At 39.4% G+C, this 15502-nt stretch overlaps 1 protein-coding gene across 1 annotated transcript in view; it reads right to left on the reverse strand.

Annotated features, from left to right (window-relative positions):
* Window positions 1-9783: 9783 nt before the first annotated feature.
* LOC311093611 (fibrocystin-L-like) overlaps window positions 9784-15502 on the reverse strand; it is a gene marked incomplete at its 5' end in the record, with an annotated part of 69667 nt that continues 63948 nt past the window's right edge. The window contains 3 exons of the mRNA XM_084131138.1: window positions 9784-10273; window positions 10384-10537; window positions 14579-14725. Coding sequence (XP_083987264.1) covers window positions 10059-10273; window positions 10384-10537; window positions 14579-14725 — 516 coding nt within the window. The 3' untranslated portion in view covers window positions 9784-10058. The remainder of the gene's footprint in view (window positions 10274-10383; window positions 10538-14578; window positions 14726-15502) is intronic.

Raw genomic sequence — 15502 nt, forward strand, 5'->3', positions numbered from 1 at the left:
TGTCCGGTGCTACTCAAAGTGAAGAAGCAGCTAGCAGTGCTGCATTATGATGTTGCATTAAAGAGTCTGACTGCTGCTGGAATGAAGGACCTGCGGAAGCGCTCCTTCTTACACTGAGGGTCCATGCAGACAGGTGTTGGTCAACACCAGCCCCCAATAGCTTCCCCCAGAGCAGCGATGGTTGAATTGTATTGAAAGCACTGGAAAAATAAAAAAAATATGACCCTCACAGTGCTCCCAGTGCTCTCCAGATGTGACAGTGCTCTGTGTGAAAGATAGATGATGGCATCCTCCACCCCTATGCCTGGTTGGTAAGCGAACTGTAGGGGATCCAGTTCTGAACTCACCACGGTTCTCAGATGTCGTAGTACAATCCTCTCCAAGGTCTTCATCAGGTGTGAAGTTAAGGCAACCGGTCTGAAGTGATTGGGCTCCCTGGGATGTGCAGTTTTTGGAACTGGAACAACACACGAAGTCTTCCACAGGACTGGAACTCGCTCCAGACTCAGGCTCAAGTTGAAGATGTGCAGGATGACTTCGCTGAGATGATCTGCACAATCTTTAAGCATTCTGGGGCAGATTCCATCCGGGCCCGGTGCCTTTCTTGCCTTGATCTTTTTTAGCTCCTTCCTCACCTGATTTATTGTCAGAGAGAGACTGCTAGAGGGAGGTATAGAAGCTCCCTGGAGAGAAGGATGGGGGGAGGGGTGTGAAGCATCCATAACTGAAAAGTCAATGGTCAGTTGTGAAGTAGGTGATGCTGATGTCTCAGAAGCCCTGAGGGGGGATGAGTTGGTCCGCAGTGGCCAGAGAGGAAAAGGTTGACTCACCGACAGGTCTGAAGTCTGGTTGGAGGTGGGAGGAGAGGGGGTAGAATCAAATCTATTGAAAAAAAGATTAAATTAATTTGCCCTGTCACAGTCACCAGAAACAAAGCCTCTGCCACTGACTTTGTTCTGACCGGAGATGGTTTTCAGACCCCTCCAAACCTCCCTTATGTTGTTTTGTTGGAGGTGTGACTCCAACTTCTTCCTGTAACTGTCTTTTCCTTTCCTAATCTCCCATCTTCTGACAAACTGCAGACATCGTCGAGTGAAGAGCTTGTAGGAGCTGCTAGACCTGTTGGTCAAAAGTTGTTTGGCCCGAGTGTGTATTCCAGCATCAAGCAGCAGACGACAGGCACACACAGCTAATTTGCTAAACTCTGGCTGGAATATGCCGCCTAAGAAAAATCCAATCCTACCCGACGAGGTGGAGGAGATCAAGAAATCTCTGGACTACTTGTCGGCGGAGATTTTAACCGTAGCAGAGCAACAGAAGAAAAACATTGATCTGATGGGGGAAATACAAATGCTAAAAAGGCAAAGCTTGGAGAAGGACCGAAAGATCGCTATTCTGGAGAATCGAGTTACTGACCTCGAGCAATACTCCAGAATTAACGATGTGGTTATCAGCGGCCTGAGAACCAAACACCGGAACTATGCCAGGGTGGCTGCAGACGCTGGGCACACTGCTGCCGGAATGAGTGAAGCTTCCGAGGAGGAGAAGGAGTCGCTGGAACAACAGGTGATTTGCTTTTTGGACAGCAAAGGCATTCATGTTGACAGCGGGGATATTGAGGCTTGTCATACCCTGCCGAGTAAAAACAAAATGGCCACTCCATTGGTAATAATCCGGTTCACGAACAGAAAGAAAAAGTCAGCACTCCTCAGACAGGGAAGGAAATTAAAAGTTTACATCAACGAACACCTCACCAAGAAAAATGCTGACATCGCTAGAAAAGCATGCATACTCAGAAAACAAAACAAGATCCAGGCAACATGGGCAAGAAATTGTAAAATATTTATCAAACTACATGGGTCGACACCTGAGGCAGCGAAAGTGCTTCTCATCAGGGACATCACCGAGCTGGATAAGTTTGAAGAAGGAATAAATCGAGAGCAACACAGGCCTACATAAGGTAACTGAATACAAACTGAACTGAACTTATCAAACAATGACCATGACAAACTCGGACAGAAACTCATCTGCTAAATATGAACAACTGAACTTGAAAACTTTCAAATATACAGAACATAAACCACAAGATATTGAAAATGACATTGATCCAGATAATAATTTTTACATTGGTACTGACAGCCAGTGTGAATATTACACAGTTGAGCAGTTCAAAAAACACATAAAAATGGATGGCACAATATCAATTATGCATTTTAATAGTAGGAGCCTTATCGCAAACCTTTCAAAAATCAAACAGTGCCTAAAACAAGTGGAAAATAAATTCACAGCAATAGCAATAACAGAGACTTGGCTCACGGAAGAACATCATGATTTGGTTGTGACTGAGGGATACGAACTGTTTATCATCAACAGGAAACAATCAAAATGTGGAGGGGTTGCATTATATATTGACCAAAGATATCAATGTAAAATAGTTAATAAAATGTCTTTTGTTTTAGATACAATCATGGAATGCATCACAGTACAAATTGAAATGGAAAAATCTAAAAACATTTTAATTAGCTGTATTTATAGGAAACCGGGATCAAATATTGACATGTTTAATGGAAAAATAACAGAAATATTTAGTAATAGCAATAGCAAAAAAAAAGGTTTTTATATGCGGAGACTTCAATATTGACTTGCTCAACCCACAAGAACACAACAAAACAGCTTATGTGCTTGATTACCAGTTATTGGTGTAATTAGAATTAGAATGTTAATAGTTATTAGAATGATTTCTGAAGGATCATAAGACACCAAAGACTGGAGTACTTGCTGATGAAAATTCAGCTTTGCATCACAAAAATAAATTACATTTTAAAGTATATTAAAAAAGAGAACCATTATTTTAAATTGTAATAATATTTCATAATATTACCGGTTTTTTTTTGTTTTGTTTTTTTTTAAACTGCAGGCTTGATGAGCATAAGAGACTTCTTTCAAAAACATTAAAAACAGTTATGTTTCCAAACTTTTGACTGGTACTGTATATAAAAACAAACTAACCAAAATCATGAGAAGCAATAAAAAGAATTATTATAGTAAACTACTGGAGGACAACAGAAGCAATATAAGAAACACTTGGAAAGTGCTGAATGAAATTATCAAGAATAAAAAAGGCAAAACAGGAGACACTAACTATTTTCTGACAAAAAACAATATAGAAGTTAAGGATATGACCTTAGCTGCAAATGAATTTAATGATTTTTTTTGTTGGAGTTGGTCCAGGCTTAGCTGAGGGGTTTGCAAGGACTGGCAGTATAAATGATGTGCTAAGCAAGAATGTAAATATTAATGAATCTATGTTTGTTAGGGAAACTGATGAAAAAGAAATTATAGAGATTGTTAAAACATTTAAGAGTAAAAAGTCAACTGACTGGAATGGTATTGACATGTTTATGATAAAAAGTATTATTGGTTGTGTTGTTAAACCTCTAACGCATGTATGTAATCAATCTCTGAAAACTGGAGTCTTTCCAGAAAAAATGAAAATGGCAAAAGTGATACCAATATATAAGGCTGGTGAAAAACATACACTTTCAAACTACAGACCTGTTTCACTGCTCTCCCAATTTTCAAAAATATTAGAAAAAATATTCTCTAAAAGGCTCGATAGCTTCATTATTAAACATAATATACTGTGTGATCAGCAATATGGTTTCAGGACTAATAGGACAACCTCACATGCACTTATTCAATTTGTGGAAGAAATAACAACAGCAATAGAACAAAAAAAATATGCAGTAGGGATATTCTTGGATCTTAAGAAAGCATTTGATACAGTAGACCATAATTTCTTGATTATGAAATTACACAACTATGGAATTAGAGGGACTGCACTTTCTTGGTTAAATAGCTATTTACATAATCGACAACAATATGTTGAATTGCAAAACCATATTTCAAAGTCAAAGAAAATTACCTGTGGGGTCCCCCAGGGGTCAGTGTTGGGACCGTTCTTGTTAAACTTGTATATTAATAATGTATGGGAGGTGTCAAAAACACTGAAAACCATTTTATTTGCTGATGATACTACTTTAATCTGTTCCGGGGAAAATCTGGAACAACTCTTGGATACAGTGGAAAATGAATTACAAAAGATGAAGAGCTGGTTTGATGCAAATAAACTAACACTGAACTTAAGTAAAACTAAATTTATAATTTTTGGTAATCGTGCCAAACAAAAAGCTTATGATAAATGATATTGAAATAGAGTAAAATAACTTAACTTTCTGGGAGTAATAATCGATGAAAAATTATGTTGGAAGCCACATATACATTATATCAAGGCTAAAATATCCAAATCAATTGCTATATTGTATAAAATCAATTACTTATTAAATCAACAAACATTGTACACTTTGTATTGTTCCTTCATACTTCCATACATTACTTACTGTTTGGAGGTATGGGGAAACACAAAACCAACACTGAACCAATATTTATCCTACAAAAGAGAGCCTTAATAATTGTAAATAAAACCACCTACAGAGCACCAACTACTCCACTGTTTATTAAGTTAAAAGCACTAAAATTCAGAGATATTGTTGACTTCAAAACTGCACAAATTATGTATAGAATACTAATCACCAGCTATCAAACAGTATTCAAGGGTTGTTTCAAATGAGAGAGAGCAAATATGACTTAAGAGGAACATTTGTAGTTAAAAAAAACTTATAAGAACAAATTCTAAATATCACTGCATCACAACCAAAGGAGTTAATGTATGGAACAGCTGCAGTGAAGAGATGAAATCAAGTTTAACAATGAGTAATTTTAAAAGACTATTTAAACTAAATATATTAAATAAATACGAAAAGGACTCAAGGTGATAGTATTGTATACAGGTTCATTGATCTACATATTAAGTCCAGTGTGGAGGTGTTATTATTTGATTTGATAGATGGCAATGAAGAAGATAGATGGAAAAGAAAGAAGAAAAGAAAAAAGAAAAAAAATGGGAATGTGTGCGTATGCATGTATGTATGCATCTGTATCTATGTGAATGTATGGGTTTATGTGTATAGTAGGTAGGTAGATATACGGTGTATGTAAAGATGTATGTATAAGAGAAGCATCAAATTGTTTTGTATTTAACTAAAGGATAAAGAAAAAAGAAATGGGGTAGGACCTGAAAAGTTTGTTATGAACTTCTTCCTACTCCTTTTGAACATGGGAATTTCTAATTTGAATTATTTACAATAATTTTGTAAGATTGTGCTGAGAAGTACATGACTTTATTTAGCTGTTATTTTAATTTTAATTTTATATATGTATGCATGTCTGTATATATTTTTTTTTATTTACATGTTCAAATAAAACTACTACATCTTAGTTGTTTTTGGACCATCCTCAACTCTTCTTTTTCCCCAGATTTAAAAAGTCTTTTCTTTTCATTCAGCAGGGCTTTGAGTTCTGGAGTCACCCAAGGTTTGTTATTGGAGAAACACCGAACCTTCTTCTTAGGTATGGTGTTCTCCACACAGAAATTGATGTAGTCAGTAACACAGTGAGTGAGAGTGTCAATGTCCTCCCCATGAGAATTACAGAGCATTTCCCAGTCCGTGGTCTCAAAGCAGTCTCTCAGTGCTTCACTGGCCTCCTCAGACCATTTCCTCACATACATAGTGATGGGGGGTTGTTTACTCAGCAAAGGTATGTAAGCAGACAGAAGATGGACCAGGTTATGATCTGAGCGGCCCAGCGGGGGGAGGGGTAAAGAGCTATATGCCTCTTTAATGTTGGCATACAGCAGATCCAATGTTTTATTGTCCCTTGTGTGGCATTTAACATACTGAGTGAAAGTAGGAAGTGTTGAGGACAAGAGAGCATGATTAAAGTCTCCGGAGATGAGGAAGAAGGACTGTGGATGTGATGTCTGCAGCTGTGACACAAGTCTGTGAAGAAGCTCACATGCAGCTGAAGCATCAGCCAAGGGGGGGGATGTAGACAGTTATCGCAATGATGTGTGAAAACTCCCTCGGGATGTAATATGGCCGCATGCTAACCGCTAGCAGCTCAATGTCTTTAGTGCAGAGCTGCTCCTTAACACTGATGTGCCCAGGGTTACACCATCTGTTGTTCACAAACATCGCAATTCACCCTTCCTCTTACCGCTCTCCTTTGCTCCCCTGTCCGCTCTCACAAGTTGAAAGCCATCCAGTGTAACCAGAGTCCGTAGTGAGTTCATTCAGCCACGTCTCCGTGAAGCACATGACACTGCACTCCCTGTATTCCCTCTGCAGCCGGGTTAGCACCGTTAGCTCTTCCATCTTATTGGGGAGAGATCTCACGTTCCCCATAATAACAGACGGGATGCATGGTTTGTACCGTCTTTTCCTTTCTCGACGTTTAACTCCACCTCTGCATCCCCTTCTTCTTTTAAATAATTCCTCAGGGATCTCCTGTCTTTCAGTAGAAGAAATCCTAGTGTGCCTCAGTACTAACAGCTGTTCCCATGTGTAAACAATGGAGCCGCAGCTGAATGGTTCTCCCATTGCAAAATTACATCCATGTGCCCATACATTGAAGAAAGTTTTAAGGCAGAAAAAAGAAAAAACACATGGGAAAAAAAAAAAAATACAAATAAAATAAATACACTAAAGATTCACAGAAAAAAGCTCAGAGCTGCAGCAACAGGCTACCACTCACGCAGCGCCATCTTTAGATTACTCCTTCTTCATCTGGCTTCTACTGCTGCTTCTTCGATTTAATGTCTGTGGGGACCCCCGGCAGGCCTTGACCACAGCCTGCTATGCCTTCACTCTCCCAACAGAGTCAGACTGTATTTTCTTCATTCCAACTCAGAAGAAAACATCAACTTTACTCCTGGTTGCTATGTGTGGCCTCTACAGACCAGGGCCAGCAGGCCACAATCTGCACTCATGTGCTGATGGAGAGAGAGAAAACCTTCAACCAGAACAGAGTCAAACAAACCATTCAAGTTCATCACCATTTCTTCCTTCAACGCAGAAGAAATGGTTTGAAACTCATGGAACAATCAAAATCCTTTTTCAGGAACTTCATGAAATTTTGTCCCCGTCCAATAATAGTCACCTAACTAACTTGTTCCCCTAAACTAGCTTACTTCCTGCGCAGGAATAATTGACAAACAGACAGCAAATGTCCTTTAAATGCTTTAATCACGGGCAGGAGATCTTCCCGAGCAGTTCTCAGGGAATCTCTCCCAAGAAGCAAGGCCGGAGGATCTCAGACAAATTCCATTGAGAATCCCACCAGTAAACACGGATACAACAGTTTTTATAGAATAAGATTATAGTGACTAACATGTCACCTTCAATATGATTGGTTCAATTGGTTCAAAAGCCCCAACCTTTTCCCTCACTGTCACTGTCCTCACTGTATTGTCACTGGCACAAGCAAACTCTGTTTTTGTGATTACTTATCACAAGGTTTGAGAACTAGTCATCTGTCTAGTTTCACTTCCCCTAATTTTTTATTTATACACACACACACTCAAAGTCATAAGTTTTCCCCAAAGAGTTTGGAAACATTTAAAAGCATATGAATGTCGTTCCTGCAAGAAAAACAAATGTTAGTTGATTAGTTAAAGTTGATTAATTAAAAAAATCAATCACAATAGCTAGACCCATTGACCTGGAGTATATTCAAGATTTGAGCGACTGTGATGATTGGCCTGCAACTTTTGTCTCCTGACAGCATGTAGCAAGCGGGTGTGAGCCTGATTCTAGATGTCCTCGCTTCTCTGAAGCCAATCGTTGACAGAGGGTACATCGGTAGGTTCCCTTGACCGTGGAAATAGAGGAGGTTGGAAGCCCATTACACATTGGAACAGAGTTAGTCCGGTGGAGGGCTTTTGAATTGAGTTCTGTGCATACTCTGCCCACATGAGGTATGGACTCCAATCTGTTTGATTCTGATTACAATAGGATCTAAGGAACCGGGTGATTTCCTGATTGAGACGTTTTGTTTGACCATTAGATTGAGGGTGATATCCTGAAGTGAGGCTAATGTTGATATTGAGTTGTTGGAAGAATGCTGACCATCTAGATGTGAATTTCGAGCCTCGATCCGACACGATGTCCTCAGGGAGGCCATAGAAGCGAAACACAAAGTTGCACATGAGTTCAGCTGTCTCAAATGCTGTGGGCAGCTTGGGAAGTGGAATTAAACGACAGACTTAGGAGAAGCAATCTATGACAGTGAGTATTGTGGTATTATCATTGGATTTGGGGAGATCGGTAATAAAGTCTATGGCAAGTTGGGACCATGGTCGGTGAGAAACTGGCGATGGATACAGTAAGCCGGATGGTAATTGTCTGGGATGCTTGCTTGTGTTACAGTTGATACATTCGTAAATACATTTGGGGGGGGGTCTCTTGTGAATTGGCTTGAGGCATGATAAGGCTTTAGTGTTCTTTGAACCGGGATGATAGGTAACGGTGAAAATCAAATCGTGTAAAGAAGAGAGCCCACCTGGCCTGTCTGGGATTCAGTCTTTTGGCAGATTGCAAATATTCCAAATTCTTGTGGTCTGTTAGAATCACAAAAGGATGTTTAGACCCCTCCAGCCAATGACGCCACTCCTCAATAGCTGATTTCATGGCCAACAATTCCCGGTTATCAACATCATAGTTCTGTTGGCTGGATTGTGTTTGCGGGAATAAGCACAAGGATAGAGCTTGGGTGGGGAACCGTGTCGCTGTGAGAGGATGGCTCCAGTGCCCGTATTTGAAGCATCCACCTCAACTATGAACGGGAGTTCCGGATCAGGGTGATGGAGGATGGGATCAGATGTGAAACGTGACTTAAGTTTATGTTGGCGTAACCAGGGGAGTTCAAGAATAACCGGGTTATGAGGTGATGTGATGTAGAAATAAATGATCTCAGTGTGAAGAGTCCCGGTCTGTAGTTGAAGATCCACGGTGGTGTGCAGGACCCTTCCCTCACCGAGAGGCCGTCCATCTAGTGCCTCCACTGCCAAATGAGAGTTGCAGGAGATTAGTAGGAGTTGTTATTGTTGAGCAAACTCATGAGACAAAGTTCCACAATAGTCTAATAGAGCTGATGTGGATATACTATTGCCCTCTAGTGACAGGACTACAGGTACTTTAATACAAGAACTGGAGTGATGTGCCTGAATACATGGAACTACGAGGAGGTGGTCTTGCGGGACAAGAAGCCCTCAGATGGCCCGCTTGACCGCAGTAGAGGCAGAGATGTTGACGTATGCAGCGTTCTCGTTCCTCAGGAGTCAGATGAGGATATCCGAGCTGCATGGGTTCAGTTTGAGAAGCAGCAGCTCTGGTCCAGCAAGTTATATATGACAGGCTAACCCAAGAGATAAAAGCAGCAACATGAACGAGAGGCAAAACAAAAGTGGAACAGGAACTAAAACACAGAATGGCAAGAGCAAAATGGCAGACATGACCCAAACAACGATCTGACAAAGACTGACTGCAACACAAGGGTAGATATAGGGAGAGATAATGAGTGTCAGGTGAGGTTGGCCTGATTAACTCGTCAGCGTAATGAGTTGCGCAGCAACGCTGAAAGGCAATCAGGCCACAGACAGAAACACAACACATGCAAGGATGAACACACAGACCCATGAACAGTGACACAACTTGTCACTCACATGAGACCATATGAGATCCAATTGTTTCCCAATGGACAATATCAAGTCCCACCCAACATTCATTTCACATGTATTTATGACAGAAGAAAAGATCACAACTTTGATTTCATGCCAACTTCAATGGAAATGTTTGGCGTTTATATGTTCAAGACAACAGAAACATGATAGAACTTGATTTTATTGAGCATATAAGAAAGCATATAAATGTATAATTTCCAAAGTAAAGTAATATGAATAGATTTAAATCAAATAAAAACTTTTGTTAAAAGAAACAGTTGTTTTTGTTGTTCTACAGTCTCAGAATAATAGTTGTAGCTTACAGATCATGATCATATGTGAAAACAACAGAAGTACAGTATATAGACAAAGGCAAATCATTTGAAGGCGAAGTTATATATATATATTATATGTATACGAGTGCACTTCTTCATTGGTTCTAGAGTCCCCTGAGCAGGAGGAGTAAACCACTCAACAACATGATACACAGATACACAGATGATGACGAGACAGCTGGACTGGAGTCAAAGATGCTGGGGAAATCATCGTCCGTAGTGACGACTACAGAAGACGGGGTTGTAGGTGATCTGAGAGTAAAAGATCTGGACTCAGCTTTCCATTCATTTAGAGTAAAGGCCAACTTCAAGTTATCACCTATAGGAGAGGTACAGAGAGAGAAATTATCGTAAATGTTTAAAATAACAAGTGACATTGGCCCTAAAAAAATCTAAATCATAGGCTATAGGCTAATAGAGACGACCCACCACTTGCGAAGATGGCTAAGTCAGTGTAATTGGCCCAGCAGCCACTGAACGGGATGGTGGTGTTTCCGTAAAGCCCCTCTGTTGGATTCCCGTTAGCATCTTTGAGCACAGCTGAGATGGTTAGAGTCGTCACACCCACGGACACACAGTCACCCTGGAAACAGACACACACAAAAAAGATGCTCTGCTTATTCGATACCAGGTGTGGTTTCATAGTAATCAATCACCTAGGTAGGGTTACACCAGTCATTCATAAGTTCTTAATTAAAGGGTCATAAAAACCCCTTGATTTAGCACTGGTCGTTTATACCTACTGTAAGATCTTAAGATTTTTTTTTACTTAAAATTTGGTATTTTAAACATAACCCCTATGACAACAAACTCACAAAAAAAAACCCCGTATCATTAGAGACTAACAAAAATCATGAACAAATCAAATGTGGAAGGGCATTTAAAAGGTCTAATAATATTTCCATTACAAGAAGTTGTAATTACTCATCTGATTTTGCCAGATGAGAAGTTTATCTATGCATCATCTTTTTACTCTTTTAATTCATTTTATAACTGTATCATATATCTATTTTAATTTCTTTTATAACTGTTTTAATTTTCCGTGCTTTTATTTAGTAATTATTTGAATTCCTTTCTGTGTAAAGCACTTTGAATTGCCATAGTGTATGAAATGTGCTATATAAATAAACTTGCCTTGCCTTACATTTACGAGCACTGCAAATCTCTGAACAAATGACACGTGTCAGAAAGAAAGAAAAAAGGCATAGTTCTTTTTTTGTCCAATCATCTTTGAATTTTCGGTTTTCATCATTGTCTTCTGTGTATCAGAATAATGAATCATGTCATCGCGTTGATGATCAAACGTACCACTGTATCAGTGTCGTTATTTGCACACATATATTACATGTGAAGAAGACATGATGAAGTATATGTGCATACACAGTGCTGGTTCATGTTTGGAGCACTAGAGTAACTGTGATCCGCATTGCAATTGTTGTTAAACTTATTGTGGTGTTCCATGCAGAAACCACTGTTACTGTACTGAGGAAACATATACTTATGGCACGTGTCCGAACAGTGCAGAAGTGATCTGGTGACATTTGAATAATGTAATGCGTTCTCATGCATAATACAGCACATTGATTGGATTAAAAGAGTTCATTATTATGAATAATGCAGGAAAAAGCTCACAAACTGATGACGTAGACACATACTCTCCAATCACAGCAGCCAATCACCACTCCGAATTAGAGGGACAGTTCTCCCCAAAATTAAAATTCTATCATCATTTACTCTCAAGTTCTTTCAAACCTGTTATTTTTTTCTGCTGAACACAAAAGATATTTTGAAGAATGTCGGTAACCAAACAATTGATGCATCCCATTGACTTAATACTTATACAAAACAAAACAAACAAAAAAAAACATAAGAAATGAAATTTATTTTGACGAGGCATGCTGTTTAGGTTGGGTTTGTGCTGAAGAGCTGCTAACAAAGTTAATTTATAAACATAATGTTCTCTCTCTTAAAATGTAAGCGAGTGTAAATATCAACGTTATCATGCATGTTTAAAGGAATGAAGTCTGTCGAGTAAAACAAACTTATCGATACAATTCAGTCAATTTTGTGTAAGAAAAATATCCATATTTAAAACTTTTATCGACTAAAATAACTAGCTTCCAGCAGACGGCCGTACACAAGTCGACCTACGGCAAAAGAGTAACACTTGACGCATGTATGAAGTAGGATGTAGGAGTAGCGTAAGCTCTGACACCTCTCGCGGTTCAAACCATAGACAGTATAAGAAACGGACACAGCGACGCCATAGAGTTCAACGAAGAAAAGTGAAGTCAATTAGAAGCACTCACTTCCTGATGGCTGAGCGTACTGCGCAGCCTCAAACTGAGCTTGACGACGTAGATGTGACGTGAGCAACCTGTCTGACAGTTGTAAGTCTTCTAGTAGCTGTGCCAAGAGAAATCTGAATCATTCCCTTCTGAATCTTGCAGAGACGGAGAGTGTGAGTAGGAGCTGTCCATGAGCTAGGAGCAGGAGCAACTTTATGACTCTCTATGGGCTTCTCCCTTGACTTTATCAGACTTTATGCCTCCACGTCCCCCCAAATGACTGCAAGCTTCTCCTCCTGTCTATACGGTAATTTCTCTACTGTGCGACAGAGAGTCGCCTGGTTATGACACAATCGTTAGCCTATTTTTACAAAAACGGCTTCTACGGGGCCATAACGTAAGATACAAGGTAATGGAGCCTTTTATACATTGTCGAGTTTCTTTAGAAATAAACAATGGACAAATGGAGTCTTTAAATGCCTTAGATGTAAAGTTATTCGCTGTCAAAGTGATGCCAAAATGAATGGGAGTCAATGGAATGCTAGCAGCAGGTGATGGCTTGCTAGCCAATGGCTGCCCCCATGGAAGGTACGCTTTCCAGGTGCTGGATTACCCCCTTGGCTCAAACAAACAGACCTGGGCAACCGCATTCGTCATTACGTTGTGCGTCAAGTTCGAGGGAAGCTAGTTATTTTAGTCGATAAAGTTTTAAATATGGATATTTTTCTTACACAAACTCATCACATTGCTTTCGAGCACTTTTATTACAGATTGATGCGTAGGCCTGTCGCGATAGTCAATAAATCAATTAATCGCACGATAAAAAAAAATGAGCTCGATAATTTTTTTCCGGCCGCGATAATTCCATTTGCATGCTTGTTTGTTTTCCTCATCTCTCTCTCTCTCTACCAAAGCGGCTGTTTACACCTGGCCACTTCATGCGTTTTCTCAGATCAGATAGCTATCCGATCGTGAAAAGACCAGGTGTAAATGCCCTCCGAAACGCATTCGAGACGGATTTGAATCCGATCGCTCAAGCCACTTCAGGAGGTGGTCTGGGCCGCATTCCAGACGAAACAAGTGTTAATGCATCTGGTTGTTGAAACCACATATGCAAATTGTACTCCTCCCAAAAATGCTAAAAAAATAAACGTGTGAGAGCGTGTTATAGTCTATATGTTATAGCCAGATATGACGACGCTACTGGAACACGCATTATTCATGCCAACGTGCAAACTATCGCAAATCAAAGTGAAAGTAAGTCGCAGACGCTTAACACACAAACATCATCATTAAAAGTAAATTCTTAAGAAACGAAATTATCTTACCAGGGCCGTTACTGCTCTCTCTTATTGCGGTCTTTGATTTTGAAATTTTAGCTGATGATCAATAAAATGCAGCTCATATCTGTTGCTTTCAGTGACGTGCACTCCATTAAATCTGCATATAGCGCGGGAATTGAAGATCGGATTTAAATCCGTTTCGCAAAAACACATTTATGTGACCAGGTGTAAATGGAATCGTTTTGATAAATCAGATAGCTATCCGATCTGAGAAAACGCATGAAGTGGGCAGGTGTAAACAGCCCCGCGTGTAATAGTATTTTCAGTGCGTAGCATATACACGCAATAAAGTGCGTCTCCGTCTTCCCGACAGTACACAATCACTCGGGCGTTTAGTCGACAAAGTAACAGGAAGGAGGACAGTGCAAAATGGTGTGATATGGTCTGTTGAGGCTTTTTTTTTATTTGTTTACAAAGGTCCTAACTGGCAGTTTTGCCTGTTATGGAATGTATCACTATTTATGTCTGAGCCTAATGTTTAATATTTTTGAAGTGCAATTTTGTTTACATCCATTTTATTTATTGTTTTTGGTATTTATTCAAGTGAATTTTGTTGTTAACAGACACAGAGTCCATTGCTTTTATTGTTTTTGGTTGTTTTGTTCATTTTTTGTGGATATTTAAAATGTTTTCCGTTTTCAATGTTTAATATTCTTAAGAAATAAAAGTTTATAGATCTTTGAAAAGGTGTACCTGCATTATTATGCCATTATCATTATATTAGATGAAAATGGTCTCAGAACGACAATATTATCGTTTATCGCAATAATTTCTTGGACAATTTATCGTCCAGCAAAATTTGTTATCGTGACAGGCCTATTGATGCGCTTTGATGGACTTCCAAAAAAATATACCCATTGACTCTCACTATAAAGCTTGGAAGAGCCAGGACATTTTTGAAGAATGTCATATACACCTAGGATGGCTTCAGGGTGAGTAAATCATGGGCTAATTTTCATTTTTAGCCAAACTATCCCTTTAATAAAATCTCACCGCTGCGTCCAGAGCCATGATGCTGGGCTGCACGCTGAGGGGTCCGGGTGATGATCCGGCCACTGGCTGGACCACCACCATCAGGGATGATACCGTCTTGACCGTCTCCACCTGCTGGTCTTCACGGGACACCTCCTGAGTGGCCACCTGAGAGTGAGACCGTTACAGTTCAAATAAGGAAAAGCATGTTGTGTGCTTTACTGTAGAGCATCTATTATTGGATCTTATTCTGTTAAAAATTCAAAGGAATATTCAGTGTTTAGTAGAAGCTAAACTCAATGAACAGCATTTGTGACAGTGTTGATTACAACAAAAATCAATTTCGTCCCTCATTTTCTTTAAAAAAGCGAAAATGGAGGTTACGGTGATGCACTTACAATGGAAGAATGGTGACAAAGTTGTAAAATTAGATATAATTTCACAGAGATAAGGTTAGTAAGTGATTTTTTTCACACTAAAATCATGTTAAAACTCTTGTTCACGTCTTGAGAAGTGTCTGGGCTCATGCCGTCCTTGACACCAATATTTTAACGATTCATAAAAGATGAATCCGGTATAGAGATAAATGTTAGGATCATGATTTTTCAGTTGTATTACAGCATGTTGTGAGTGTATATTAGTACAATTTGTTGTTTGCTTTGGGTCCATGTTTTAATCCCAAAAACGCTCACTCGTGATGCCAGACTTAACAAGTGGATTGAAAAGTAGAGTATTTTAATGTTCATGGATTGGCCGCATTCACGTCCATTGTAAGTGCCTCACTGTAACCCAGATTGTTGCTTGGTCGACTGAGTTTAACTTGTATTGAACCCATAATATTTCTTTAATCAACTTTGTCGTATATGTTTCAATTAAAATTGCTGGTTGACATCATCATAACATTTTAAAATGTTAGTGAGTTTGGTCATGTGATCTGATTATCAT

The sequence above is a fragment of the Abramis brama genome (assembly GCF_963993115.1).
Source record: "Abramis brama genome assembly, chromosome: 12".
NCBI classification, from domain to species: domain Eukaryota; kingdom Metazoa; phylum Chordata; class Actinopteri; order Cypriniformes; family Leuciscidae; genus Abramis; species Abramis brama.